Consider the following 14,270-nt stretch of genomic DNA (forward strand, 5'->3'; position numbering starts at 1 on the left):
GGAGTAGTTCGTCATGGAGGAATGGGGGGTGCAGGCATGGAGTAATTCACTCATGGGAGAAATGAGGGGGGCAGGCATGGAGTAGTTCACTCATGTTTCCAAAATTATTTTTTTCTGCATGCTCAAATAGTCCTTGTCTTATAAGTAGGGCTCAGATTCCTCTGCATCCTGACACCCCAGAAGTGACAAGGAGAATCATCTCTGTGGATGACATGGGGAATGGACGAGGTGCATCCTCTGTCAGGTGGAAGAGTGACGCCAAGGAAAACAGAGCTAACGCACAGCACCAAGAGATGATAGGCACAGCTTTGCGCAGGCTTCTGATTCGAAGGCCTTCAGTACTAGACAACCTAGATGCCACCATAGCACTTCTTGTGGTTGGGGGGGATGTGTGAGGACCAGCTGACTTCAACCACTGTCCTCAGGAGCCACTCACCCTGTTTCCAGACAGGGTCTCCAGCTTGGTCCTGGGATGACTGGCCCAGCTAGGTTCCCTCCTGTCTCTGTCTGCAACAGGAATCACAAAGGTTTGCCATGACACTGGCTTTATACATGCATTCTGAGAAATCAAACTCAGGTCCCCCATGCGAGCCCTTGAGCATTTACTGTGGAATTTAACTTAATGTGAAAACGGAGATTCAACTTCATTAGTTTCAAATAACTCCTTATTATGCTGGAAACAAAATACATAAACTTACAGCATAGCACCTAAAACAGCTGTCCAATCAATGCTATCAAGATGTGTGAACTCACTTTCAAATTCTATTAGCTATACAAGGCAATAAATGTCAGTAGCTAAAACTTCTAAGTTAAAACCCGGTGGCTGGAGCGATGGTCCAGCAGTTAAGGGCACTTGTTGCTTTTGCAGAGGACCTGGGTTTGGTCATCAGTACCCACATGCTGGTACATAAGTGATGGGATTCAAGACTTTCTTTCAGCTTCTGAGGACGTCAGGCACACATATGATGCATAAACATACATGCAGGCAAAATACCCAGCCAAAATAAGTAAAAGTTCATTAACACACACACACACACACACACACACACACACACACACACACACACACACACACACACATCACTGGTTACCTGTCAATATGTTGCCTAAGAAACACCAATGTTGTCTGGTGCAGGCGGATGCACCCTGAGTCCTGGTTACCAAGGAAGCTGAGGCAAGAGGACTCCCTGAGCACCGGAGGCTAAGGCCAGCCTAGGCAACGCAGCAATGCTATTTCTTAAAGTTTATTCAAAAATAAAAAGAATTATGTCTCTGTCTCTCTCTGTGAGGGAGCACCTGTAAGCCCTTGTTTAGAAGTGGAATTCATGGGGCACGACACACTGGTACAGCAAGCACATTTCATGGTACTCCAGCCATGAAACGGTCCTTCCTATCTCACTTATGACAAGGGAAAAAGGCTGCCCAAAGCCTGCAATGGCTAGCTCACTTACACGTTTTCCTGCTCTCCTATCTTTTTATAGAAATGTTCACATTCCTTCAGATTCTACTTGAGGCATTTTCTCAGACCTTACGATTTCTCAGTCTCTGCAGCAGAACATATTTTCTGCATGTTTGCTGTTTCCATCCACACTTCAGTCTTGAGCGACGCAGTGACTACACTTGCCTTTGCTGGACATCCATAAATTGCTTTATATTAACGTAGCTCAAAGACCCCCCCAGACAGCACGATTAGTTGATGGCCACTAGATAGTCACCTGTACAGAACACATTTATCAAAAAGCCCTACAGCATCCCTAAAATTTAAACATCCCCTTCTTCACGAATCTATTTTTTAAAGATTTTTTAATAACTGATTTTTATGTAAATTGGTGTTTTGCCTGCTTGTGTGACTGTGTGATGGTGTGAGCCGTCATGCGGGTGCTGAGCCGAGTCCTCTGGAAGAGCATCCTATGTTGTTAACCACTGAGCCATCTCTAGCCCTACTCGTCTGCTTGCTTTTCAATAACTCTTAATGACTCATTCTTGGCTCGCCTGAGGACCAAAGATAGCTCAGAGCTATTCTATTCAAGGAGGTTTTTTAAAAATAATAATAAAGATTTATTTATTATGTATACAACATTCTGCCTCCATGTATGCCTGCACACCAGATGAGGACACCTGATCTTACTATAGATGGCTGTGGTTGCTGGGAAATGAACTCAGGACCTCTGGAAGAGCAGTCAGTGCTCTTAACCTCTGAGCCATCTTTCTAGCCCTATTCAAGGAGTTTTGAAAATCTGTTAGATAGTTCTTGAGTAAGGAAGACTATGTATTCTGAAAATGAGTCAGTACTCCAATTCCATGCTAAAACGCTAACCTATGACTCCAAATGATTCTCACTCTGAAAATGGCTTCTGACTTTCAAACAATAACGAAGGAGAAACCATGCTTTAAACAGAACAATCATCGCAACTGTCCAGAAAGGGAGTAAGACGTCACCACACTGTTGGCTACTGGGCTCCATAGCTCTTCCTAGATAAAGAAAATGAACTTCTTGCACTGGGAAGATAGTTCGTTGATAGTGTTTACCATGCAGTTATGAGCACCTGAATTCAATGCCCACAACTGTCTAAAAGGAAGGCATGTCAATGTTCAACCACAATTCCAGCCGGTGAGTCTAGCCAAATCTGCAATTTCCAGGTCTAATGCGAGGCCCTGCCTAAAATAAGGTGACGAGCAACTGAGTCAAGCATTCATATTCACCCCTGGCCTACACATGGACACATAAACACATACTCCTCATGTATGCACATACAAACCTCCCATGTATGTATGTACATATGTATGCACATGTGTGTGCGTAGGTATTTGATTAGGATGCATGAGGTTGTAGGTTCAATCACTGTTATTTTAAACAACCTATCCTAAAGACTTACTTACTTAATTACTTTATTAATCTAGTTACAAAACAAACAGACCTCTGAGGCTAGAGAGATGACTCCAGATGGGTCAGAGCACCGGCTGCCCTCCCACAAGTTCCCAGCCTAAGTCCAGCTCTAGGAGATCTGACTACTCTGGGCTTCAAGAACAATACATTCATGTGTACATACCTAAATAGAAACATATACACATAAATAAAAATAAATTTATAAAAGCAAAAGTAATGGAGCTGGAGAGATGGTTCAGCAGTTAAGAGCGCTGGCTGCTCTTCCAGGACTCAGGTTCAATTCCCAGCAACCACATGGTGGCTCATAACTATCTGTAACTTCAGTTCCTGGGTATGGGATGCCCTCTTCTGGCCTCCACAGGTATTGAATGCCCATGGCACATAGATGTAGATGGAGACAAAACACCCATACACATATATACATCAACAAACAAAAACAACAATGACAGAGGACAGTGAGTCTCTTCTTTATAGAATTTAACACAGAACCAGAAAAGACTTAAAGATCTTAGATGACAGAGGAATTTGAACGTAGCTGGAAATGCGCAGGCAGCGCAGAGGCTAAGCAGCAGCTGTTTACAACACACAGCCCAGAGCACACCTAGCAGCTGGGTGTGGTGGTTCTTTGGGAAGCTGAAGCAGGAGGATAGAGATTTCCAAGAACAACCCTTACATCAGAGTCTGACTCAAGAATTACATACAGACACGCGCACCTTAGACTCCTCATACCCTGGTGTACTAAAATATTCTGAAGTAAGACACAGACACTGAAACCTAGAAGACATGTCTACCTGACAAAATTATGTCATGACCTCTCTCACAAGTGACACTTTGTTTCAGTGGTAACTTGATTTTTTATGGAATAAATTTCCCTCTGAAAGAATAAATCTGTGAACATTTCCTTCCTTACCTGCATTTTGAAAGCTGGGTTCAGCTAACACAAATCACACACCATGGCAACTTATTTCTCTTAAGTAGCCATTCGCCCACTTTCATAATACAAATATGAGTTTCAGAAAAAACTACAAACACTTAGTATGGCCCAAATGTCAACAGAAGACAACAAAGCATGACTTTCCTTCTGAAGAGAAGGAAGTTTGTATGTGGAACAAGCTTTTCAGAAACTAGCTGCATTGTATTACACTGAAATGGTACCCTGTGCTGTGTCATATCCGAGTAACTTAGTACTCCTCCTGTATTACGACCGAGGAAAACTTATCCAAGTTATTTAGATTAAAATGCTACAGACACCAACAACATAATTTAATCCAACACATAAGTTCCGAATAAGCAGGCACTACGGGCAAAGTCCTTTTCATTCTGACAGCAGACTCCAGCCAGGGGGTGATTCACCTGTAGTCAGAGAATATGTGTGGCCCTTGAGCTGATCTGAAAACATAAACATCTGTGCTCCAGCACAGCCTGGGCAGGGCTAGGCTTCAGCGAACAGCAATGCAAGTTCGTGCACAGGGGTGGTAGCAGGGCTCACTTTATGGAAAGAACGCATCACATCCAGTGCCCATTTCCCTTCAAATTTTGTAACTTAAGTCAAGTTCCATGGAAATCTGGGGTGGATATTAGACTACTTTATCAGTGTTCTAACATTCAAATAAAAAATGTTATAATTTGAAATTTTACTACATATATTTTCTAACACAAATGCCACAATCACTCCCCACAACAGATACAGGACATCACCTCCCACAGCTGAGCAGACACAAAGACTCTGACATCAACCTCACTTTAATCACAGGTAGGACTGCACTTTGGAAACCCTGGTGCGTGATCAGTGCGTGCTCACATGGAGGGTCCTGGAGAAGTGCACATCACTGCTCAGAAAAACAGAAGATGGCTTTGTACAAATATTTTGGAAAATCCTCAAGGTATGTAAGTAGTACCAACACAATTTTAGTACAGTTTGCACCTCAGGAGGCACTGAAGCAGGGGTTCTCAGGAATCTGGGTACTTCATAACGGCCTCCTGGCTCCAACAGTCAAGAGGCTGCGTCTCTGGAGTAGAGTTGGAGGCTCCCAGTCTGCTCAGTCAAGGGTCCCTGCCCTGCCGCCAGCAGGTTCATCGCTCTCTTTGTCCCAGTCCTTCATACTGGCTCCCATCATGAAATCATCTCGCAGAATCTTCCACCCTGGGCCCTCTTCTGATTTCGCTTCAGTCTGAGAAAATGTACAGAACCAAGATTTTCACATATCCATTTAAACATAAGGAAAAAATTGAAACTTATATAATTTAAAACAAACTTTCTGATGTGTAGTTTTAAATGAGAGTAAACCAAGGTAACATAAAACTGATTTTATATAACTGATTTTATATAATATGCTTGTGTATATACAAACACAGAGTAAAGTGAAAAAAATTTTATTTTACCAATGAAACATGAAAGCAAAATAATGTAGAGTTGGGAGAAATGAAGTAAAATACAGACTTGGGAATAATTCTTAACCACTTGGACAACATTAATTAACCTCCAGAGATAATTTATTAGAAAGTCCTTGGCAATTATTTTAACAGAAGTCTAACAAAGGTGTTTAACCCAAACTGCACTATAACAGAGAAGAGGGTTGCAGGGTGTTCAAGGTGGTGCCACGTCCAGATTTTGTAAAAATGTGAACAAAATACACCATTCTGGTCAAGGTCTCACTACCTGATGCAAGCATGGAATCAGAGACTAAATAAAATGCTAAGATTATGAATAACTGAAGCAGGCAAAAAACTAAGTAGCCGGTTCACTTCATCCTGACACAGGATTGACTACTTGGAGCTAAGGACATAAGCCTTCCTTTCACGGTAAAACAGCACCATCTTGTGGCACTAAGTAAGTAACGCAACACATTTCTCTGATGAACCACCCTTGTCCAGCACCACTGTGGCAGCCAGTCTGTGCAAATCTGTCACATTTGGGGCCATATCTATGTAGTAAGCATTTTAAAAGAATAAAAGATCCCAGAATGTTCGCAAGGTTTCACAAGCTAATTACCTAACTCTGCTGAAGCTTCCCCATAACGTATCAAGGGGGAAATGTCTTACTGCATCACTTCTAGATCTGTGTGATGAAAACTAAAACACGACTTGAACCAAGAGGCAAGGATCATTCAGACTTGGCAGACGGGAACTGACTTCGTACTGGACAGGTATCGGACACCCAGCTGCAGTGATCCCAGTGCAGAGAACCAGAAACCCTGTGCTCCTTGAGGACACCATGCTGCAGACAGGAGGCAGACTTCTCTGGTGTGCAGTCAGGCCCTCTTACCCCAGGCTTTCTCTAGCCCACATTCCCCTTGCTGGTCTCCTTAAGAAATAATAGCTGCTCCTGAGAGGCACCTGGGACCAATAGTCACAACCAAGTTAATTACTCAAAGCTTTCAATTAAAGAGAAAAAAGGGATTTGAACTAGGGTCTCATACTACAACCCAAGTTATACTGTAGCCCAAGCTGGCCTCCAACTCATAGCAATTCTCCTGCCTTAGTGCTAGGATTAAAGCCACCACTCTCTAGTTTCAATTCAATTTTTTAAATTTATCAACAACTTAGAATTATAAAACGCAGTGAAAAAACAAAGTGCTTGCTGATTTCAAGTTCCTGGTGTGTTACCCTATGAGAGTCAATAACAATAGACTGGTAACCCAGATAGTCTTGGGGGTTTCGAAATTGTGTTATTTTAAACAGACTTCATAGTCTGTAATTTGAATAACTAAAATTCATGTTTAAAGAATAAAATACAGCAAGCTACAGGAACAGGCAACAAAAACTTAAATTCAGATTCACTTGGTTTTAAAGTGCCCATTAGAGATATGAAGGGTAACCAAGGCTGGCTTGAAGCTAAAACACACGATATGGGGAAACGTGAGAAGATAACTCAGAAATCACATACAAAAGGAGTCAAATAAAAGAAAAAGAAAGGCAGAAACCAGTCCAGGAGGCTGCAGAACAGCAGTGCAAAGAGAAGATCCGAACGGAGGCTACAATCCGTGCTTTAGAATGCTCACACACATCATTCCTCAAGTGTAAGGAGGGAACCGGCACAAAGGTACTTCCCTGCAGTCCTTGTCAGAAGGAACTCCAAAGGACAGAAACCAAAACAGGATGTCATCAGTGCAGCCAAGGAAGAAGAAAGTCTCCAGGCTCCAAGTGAAGGAAAGTTCTAGAATAACTTGACATCAAAGGACAGAAGCATGGCAAAGATCCTATCATTCAGCCACCAGCCTTTCTGTCAGCACTGGACAAAGCCTGGAGGAGTCTTCACTAGTAAAAGGGAATGGAGTCAAGAGGCAAGAACCAGAAGATGCAGGACCCAACATGGGAGCAATTCCAGGTGGCACAGGAAATTATTTAAATAAGTAGAAAGGAAATCAGAGAGACCTGAGAGATCCCAAAGGAGAATGAGGGCTTCCAGAGAGGATATCCCAGTAGGAACACAGGGAAGTATGGAGGCCCCTGGCTTAGAAGCTGCAGAGTGGGCAAAGGGCACCCTAACCCAGCTTTCTATTAAAATAAATGAGTTTGGGCGGGGGAACGTGACTTCCAAAACTACATACACACAAATAAACCTTAAAAGCTAAACAAAGTTAAAACACACCTGCACCACTTCTCCAGCTTCCAGGTCTCCTCTAGGTTCGTCCTGCCAAGGATGATGGGATCTTTTAACCACGATTCCACCTCACTTTAACTTTATTCACTGCACTGTCAAGTCGGCACATGTGGCTAGATGCTTCATAGCACACTTGCAACTCCCTCGCCAGGTAGCAATCACCACTCTCATCTCATGCAAGGAAACTGAGGCTCCAGGACACGAAGCAGTTTAGTCAAGTCCTGGAGTTGATGGATAAGTCAGCCCTGGAGCACAGGAAAGACACTCCCAAGTTCCCATCTCTGCACAATTCACAGGAATGCACTATAATGGTGCCATCTCTAAGACGCTCTGTTCTACCACCCGTGACCACAGCAGCTCCACAGCAGAATCAATGCTAAAATACACAGGAAATGCCTGACTAGGTTTAAGTTCTTGAGGTGGGGTGTTGCAGGGGGATCCACATGGCTCGTGTATATGGCTGGGCTCAAACTTGACTATGTAAGGCAGGGATGCCCCTGAACATAGGACTGCTGCAATTACAGGCATATGCCACCACACATGGCTTCTGACATTCTGGGACTAAAATCCAGACCTTTGTGTATACTGGTCAAGTACTCTGCCAGCTAAGCTACAGCCCCAGCCCCTGTTTATAATAACCTCTATACAAATTCCAATCTGAGCAAATTACATTTGCTCTTATGGATGTTCCATAAACAATCTTAGCACTGAGCACACTACTTGGAGTATCCACAATGAAAAGATAAACCGGATGATCACAAGTTAACACAAGAACAGGACCAGGCACAGGGTAGGACATGCCTGTCTATAATCCCTGGGAGTTTGAATGAGGTCAGGGTAGGCTACAGTGAGACTCTTATCTCAAATAAACAAACAAAATAGCCACAGGAGAAAGGCTGAGGTCAATTCCAGGTGTGAAGCTATCAGAGGCTGGCAAGGGGAAATAAGATGATGGCTGCCAAGCCTGATGACCTGAGTTCAATCCCAGGCTCTACATGGTAGGAGAACTAATTGACCCTGCAAGTTGTCTTCTGACCTCTACACATGTGCAGGGCATGTATATACAACTAGTAAATAAATCCATATGATTAAAAAAATGTAAAGATTCAACAAAGAGCTTGGTTTCTTTGTAATAAAGAAGTAGCAAAAATTTGATCTATTATTTTTAAGACAAGAACAAAAATCAAGGACTTCTGTACTTCCTTAAAGAAATGATCAATTCTTTAACTGGGTTTAGAGGCAACTGTAGTAAGATGGGGTTTTGCTGCTGTTAGAAACCAACAAACACCTTTAAGGGAAGGATTTACTCAATGATGGCCTCAGCTCATCATGGCTGACACCAAGGTAAAAATAACGGACATAGAGTCAGTCACATTACACACGTCCAGCTGATTTAACCTTAGCAGGAGCTACACACACTTTATATTGCTGTGAACAAGCAATGCCAAGGAAGGGAAGGTTAACTAAGCTCGTGGTTTGAGCCTGCATCCACAGTTGGTAGCTTCCATTGGATGGTGAGGTAGATCTCCACAGTGAGGTCGAAGAACAGGATGGGAGCACAGGATGAAGAAAAAGAAAAGGGTATGGGGGTCTCAACAGCTCATGAAGGTCACGCCACCAGCAACTCAGGTACGGGGTTCTCAACAGCTCATGAAGGTTATGCCACCAGCAACCCAGGTATGGGGGTCTCAACAGCTCATGAAGGTCACGCCACCAGCAACCCAGTTCTCCTCAAGTAAGCTCAACCTCTTAGAGGCTCCACCACCTTCTAAGAGCTCTACAGGGTGCAGTTCAAAGCTTTGACTTTGGACCATTGGGGACAGAAGGTGGGATACAGTGCTGTAGTTTAGACCTCAAACGGCCAATTGTGATGGCATGGTGACACATGCCATGTTTCTAACCGCTGGAAAGCTAAACAGCGAGATCACAAATTCAAAGCCAGCCTGAGCTGTAACGGGAAAGTCCATCTCAAACAAGCAAACAAACAAACGTGTGCAGTTTCCACACTCAAGTAACGGATAAGCCCAAGAAACTAGACAGATATGATAAAGAACTAGAGATGGGAGAATGAGTTAAAGCAACCTTTAACTCCAGTCCAAGTCAAATGTACAGAGCTCTCAAAGAAAATCCAATTCCGCTTTCGGAACTGTTCCTCCTGAAGCACAGGCTCTGCTCCGAGCTCGAGCCCACTGCAATACAGCTACTGGGGCCCCTTTCTGCCCCCTCACCGCAGCGGTCCTTCCTCAGGTCTGTTTGGTGACTTCTATCCCAAACCACTGCTCGCATGTCTAGTTCCATAGCACTGCGTCTCAGGTAACACACATTACTAATATCTCTCACCACTCAGTGTCTTAGAGTGATGGCTAAGTTCAAGTTCACCAGCATAACCAAAGACCAAACAAAGCATCAAGTGTGCCCTGGATACCTTCACACCAAACTAGGAGGCTGAAATACCTAACAGTCTCTGCCAACTGATCATAAAGTATTCAAGCACATCCTATTTATAGTTACACATCAGAAACGAAAAACCCGGGTTTACAACTGTGAAACCACACAGGGAATAAGCTGGTCCAATGTCTAAGGGGACAAGTTTGCTGAGTACGAAAATCTTTGGGAAACAGCTCTTTTCCAATGCTGAGTCCAAATAAGGAATATGAACATCAAACTCAACAAAAGACTTAACAATACACAGATGGTCCTATCAGAACTCCTTGGAGAAGAATAAGATTTTAGGGGACAAGACAATGAAAGCAAATATTTGAGCTGCATACCTTGTTCCAGAACATGAAGCCCTGAAATAAAAACTGTAGATGGAGTTTTCTTTGGGCCACCAACCAGCTCCCCAATAGACACAGAGACTTATTATTAATTATGAATGCTTAGCTTTAGCTTAGCTCGTCCCACTAGCTCTTTTAATTTAACCTGTTTCTATTCCTTTATGTTTTGTCTCAGGCGTTTTTACTTTCCTTCATTCTGTATGTCCTACTTTTCTGCTTCCTCTGTGCCTGTCTGTGTATCTGGCCCCCAGCTGGCTGGCCAGCTTTACTTTTCTCTCTCCTGCCAGCCCTACTATCCCTATTCTGCCTAGCTATTGGCCATTCAGATTTTTATTAGACCAATCAGGTGCTTTAGGCAGGCAAGGTGAAACAGCAACACATCTTTACAAAGTTAAACAAATGCAGCATAAACAAAAGCAATGTATATTCTATACCACAATAAAAAACTAGGCCATCCCTAAAGGGTACAGGGACCCGGTTACTGGCATTCCTACTGCCATATTTGCAAAGTTCAGCATTAAAATATGAAGGTATTTTAACTGACTGAAAATAATAAATGACTCATAAGTCCCACATCTGTGACATTTGAAAAGATGGACAAAAGTCAAAGGGAAGGGAGGCTCTCTTACTATGGACGGAGGTGACCAAATGGAGAGATATAGACTCCCATCTTTAGAAACTTCAGCACATCTCAAAATGCTTGCTAGTAAGCTGGACTGGAAGGAGGTGATTAACCTCCAATGCCACTCGTGTTTCATGTAGTATCAGTAACCAACGCAGTACAAGAGGCAGTGGACCTAACTATCTCCTCCCCAAGTTTGCATCCCCCAAACCATGCCCTCCCGACCTGCTCAGGGCACATACCTCTATCAAAAGAAACTAAGCAATTAATTTCCCCTTTAACCTGGGAAGCTACATCACTCCATGGAACCATCTGGCCACATACCCAATGTGCTTCAGCACAGCAACAAAGAGGCACACCCGAGAAATAACTGTGCCAAAAAGTCTGACATACATCCCATCAGCATCTTAGCTCCTGCTTTCTGGCTTACAACTGAAAAGGCACAATGAGAAACAAACATGGATAAATGAAACCCATGCATTCATTATTATTTCTTCAAAACAACCACCTTGCCGGGCGGTGGTGGCGCACGCCTTTAATCCCAGCACTCGGGAGGCAGAGGCAGGCGGATCTCTGTGAGTTCGAGACCAGCCTGGTCTACAAGAGCTAGTTCCAGGACAGGCTCCAAAACCACAGAGAAACCCTGTCTCGAAAAACCAAAAAAAAAAAAAAATAAATAAAAATAAAAAAAACAAAAAACAAAAACAAAAAAAAAACAAAAAACAACAAAAAACAACTACCTTGTTTCTTTTAAAGTCAGTAATATTTTTGTCTGTTTTTGTTTTTTTCAGTTTTTTTATTGGGCTAGAAGAAATGACAAGATAAAACCAACAAATCTATTATGTTAACCATGACTGGATTTTGGTACTCAAAGTTATAAAGGAATCTTCTGGATTTTATGGTACGTGAAATATCTCAAAATCCTATTTTTAAAAGATAATCTTTGGTGCTGGGCAGTGGTGTGGCACAGACATTTAATCCCAGCACTTGGGAGGCAGAGGCAGGGGAATATCTTTGAGTTCAAGGCCAGCCTGGTCTGCAGAGTGAGTTCTGTAAATGGAGACTGTGCTTTCCTTTCCTGGTCACCCAGACCTGAATAAAATCACACAAACCTTTTTTTTTTTCCAGTTATTTTTAATTAAAACATCAATTGTAATATTTCTACTTAATTATACTTATTTCTGTGAAAAGGGAGAAAGATATTTATACTTATAATTAACAATTGTAAGACAGGTAAGAGAACTTAAAATAAGATTATAGTTCCTTTAATTTAAATGTCAATCTAGGATTGCATTTCTTGGTTAAATTTTTTTTCTTTCCTCTTAACATTTTTAAATTGATTTTATTGAGCTATGCATTTCCTTCCTCTCCCCTACCCTTCAATCCTCTCCCATGGTCCCCATGCTCCCAATTTACTCAGGAGATCTTGTCTTTTTCTACTTCCCATGTAGATTTAATCCACGTAAGTCTCTCTTAGGGTCCTCACTATTGTCTATGTTCTCTGGAATTGTGAATTGTAGGCTGGTTTTCTTTGCTTTATGTCTAAAGGCCACTTATGAGTGAGTACATATGACATTTGTATTTCTGGGTCTGGGTTACCTCACTCAATGTTTTCTAGCTCCATCCATTTGCCTGCAAATTTCAAGGTGTCATGTTTTTCTGCTGTGTAGTACTCCATTGTGTAAACGGACCACATTTTCCTTATCCATTCTTCAGTCAAGGGGTATTTAGGTTGTTTCCAGGTGATTCTGGCTATGAAAAACAATGCAGCTATGAACATAGTTGAACACATGTCCTTGTGGCACAGTTGAGTATCCTTTGAATATATACCCAAAAGTGGTATTGCTGGGTTTTGAGAAAGGTTGTTTCTTGATTTTCTGAGAAATCGCCACACTGATATCCAAAGGGGTTGTACCAGCTTGCACTCCACCAGCAATGCAGAAGGAGTGTTCCCTTTTCCCCACAGCCCCTCCAGCCTAAGTTGTCATCAGTAAATCACACAACCCTTTACAACACTGTTTGTCAATGGCTCAGGCCGATTCCTACCTAACTCTTACATCTTAAATGAACCCATTTTATTATTTTATAGTTTACCACGAGGCTTGTGGTTTGTCACCTCACATCTTGTTTCTTGGGCAGCTACTTGGCATCTGCCTGACTCCACCTTCTTTCTCCCTGCATTCAGTTTAGTTTTCCTGCCTACCTATATTCTGCCCTGCCATAGGCCAAACCTTCTTTATTAGTCAATGGTAGTAAAATATATCCATAGCATACAAGGAGGAATCCTACATCAGAATTCCAGGATAGGCTCCAAAGATACAGAGAAACCCTGTCTCAAAAAAAAAAAAAAAAAAAAGGAAAAAAACCCAAGTAATAAAGAATCTTTGGTGCACACATAGCTACAGTCTTCAATTAATCAGTAATCAGAATTTAAATGAGAAGAAATATGGGCAAGCAAAACATAAACAAAACAAAGAAGGGCCAATGGCTTACAGACCCAATAAGAGAATCTGGCACCCCTCACACTATTAGTTAGATTCCCTTCCTACTTCAGAGTTTTCATATACCGTGTAAGAGGTAGTCTACATTTTGTATTCAGTGCACAACACATAAATAAAAAATATGTGTGCTTTCTAGAAAAATCCTAATCTCTTGTAAAAAACAACTAAAAAGTAGATTCTAACAGGTAAGTTTACAAAGACTTTTCTACAAGCATTCTATTATCTTCTATATCAAAAGCAGGGATGAGAGACCTAGGGGAAAATCCAGGCTGCAGCTGCCTGCCTGTCCGTCTTTCTAGTCTGTCTGTGGTCCATGGCTTCAATCAGGTCTGTGCAGGCATCAGCACCAACAGCTGCCTGCCTGCCTGTCTTTCTAGTCTGTCTCTGGTCCTACAGCTTCAATCAGGTCTGTGCAGGCATGAGCACCAACAGCTGCCTCCCCATCCCTCTTTCTAGTCTGTCTGTGGTCCACGGCTTCAATCAGGTCTGTGCAGGCAGCGGCACCAACAGCTGTCTGCACAATGACTGCAGCAGGGACGGAGTCATGTTGCATCTGAGTCCAGACTCCACTGAGCGCTATCAGGGTGAACCAACTCAACTATTTCAACTGGTTCTGATTTTCAACTCTAAGAGAAGTCTCTACGTTTAACAGCAGCTACAAGAAAGGACCCTGCACACCATCTAGCACACAGAGACACTGCTCTTACTGAGGTTCCGAGTCATATACCCATGTGTGATCCTCTGATGAGATCTGGTCGCATTCTTAAAGTGAGACCCTGATTTAAACAGTATGACAGTCTCCACACACCTTTATCCCAGCACTCAGGAGGCAGTCAGAGCTCTGTGAGTCCGAAACCCTGTCTTGCAACAGTCCCCTCCC

General features: G+C 42.6%; 1 protein-coding gene across 1 annotated transcript in view; it reads right to left on the reverse strand.

The window, feature by feature from the left end:
• Nucleotides 1-4,464: 4,464 nt before the first annotated feature.
• Rrp15 (ribosomal RNA processing 15 homolog) overlaps nucleotides 4,465-14,270 on the reverse strand; it is a 29,696-nt gene continuing 19,890 nt past the window's right edge. The window contains exon 5 of the mRNA XM_005348843.1: nucleotides 4,465-5,058. Coding sequence (XP_005348900.1) covers nucleotides 4,927-5,058 — 132 coding nt within the window. The 3' untranslated portion in view covers nucleotides 4,465-4,926. The remainder of the gene's footprint in view (nucleotides 5,059-14,270) is intronic.

The sequence above is a fragment of the Microtus ochrogaster genome, chromosome 6 (assembly GCF_000317375.1).
Source record: "Microtus ochrogaster isolate Prairie Vole_2 chromosome 6, MicOch1.0, whole genome shotgun sequence".
NCBI classification, from domain to species: Eukaryota; Metazoa; Chordata; class Mammalia; order Rodentia; family Cricetidae; genus Microtus; species Microtus ochrogaster.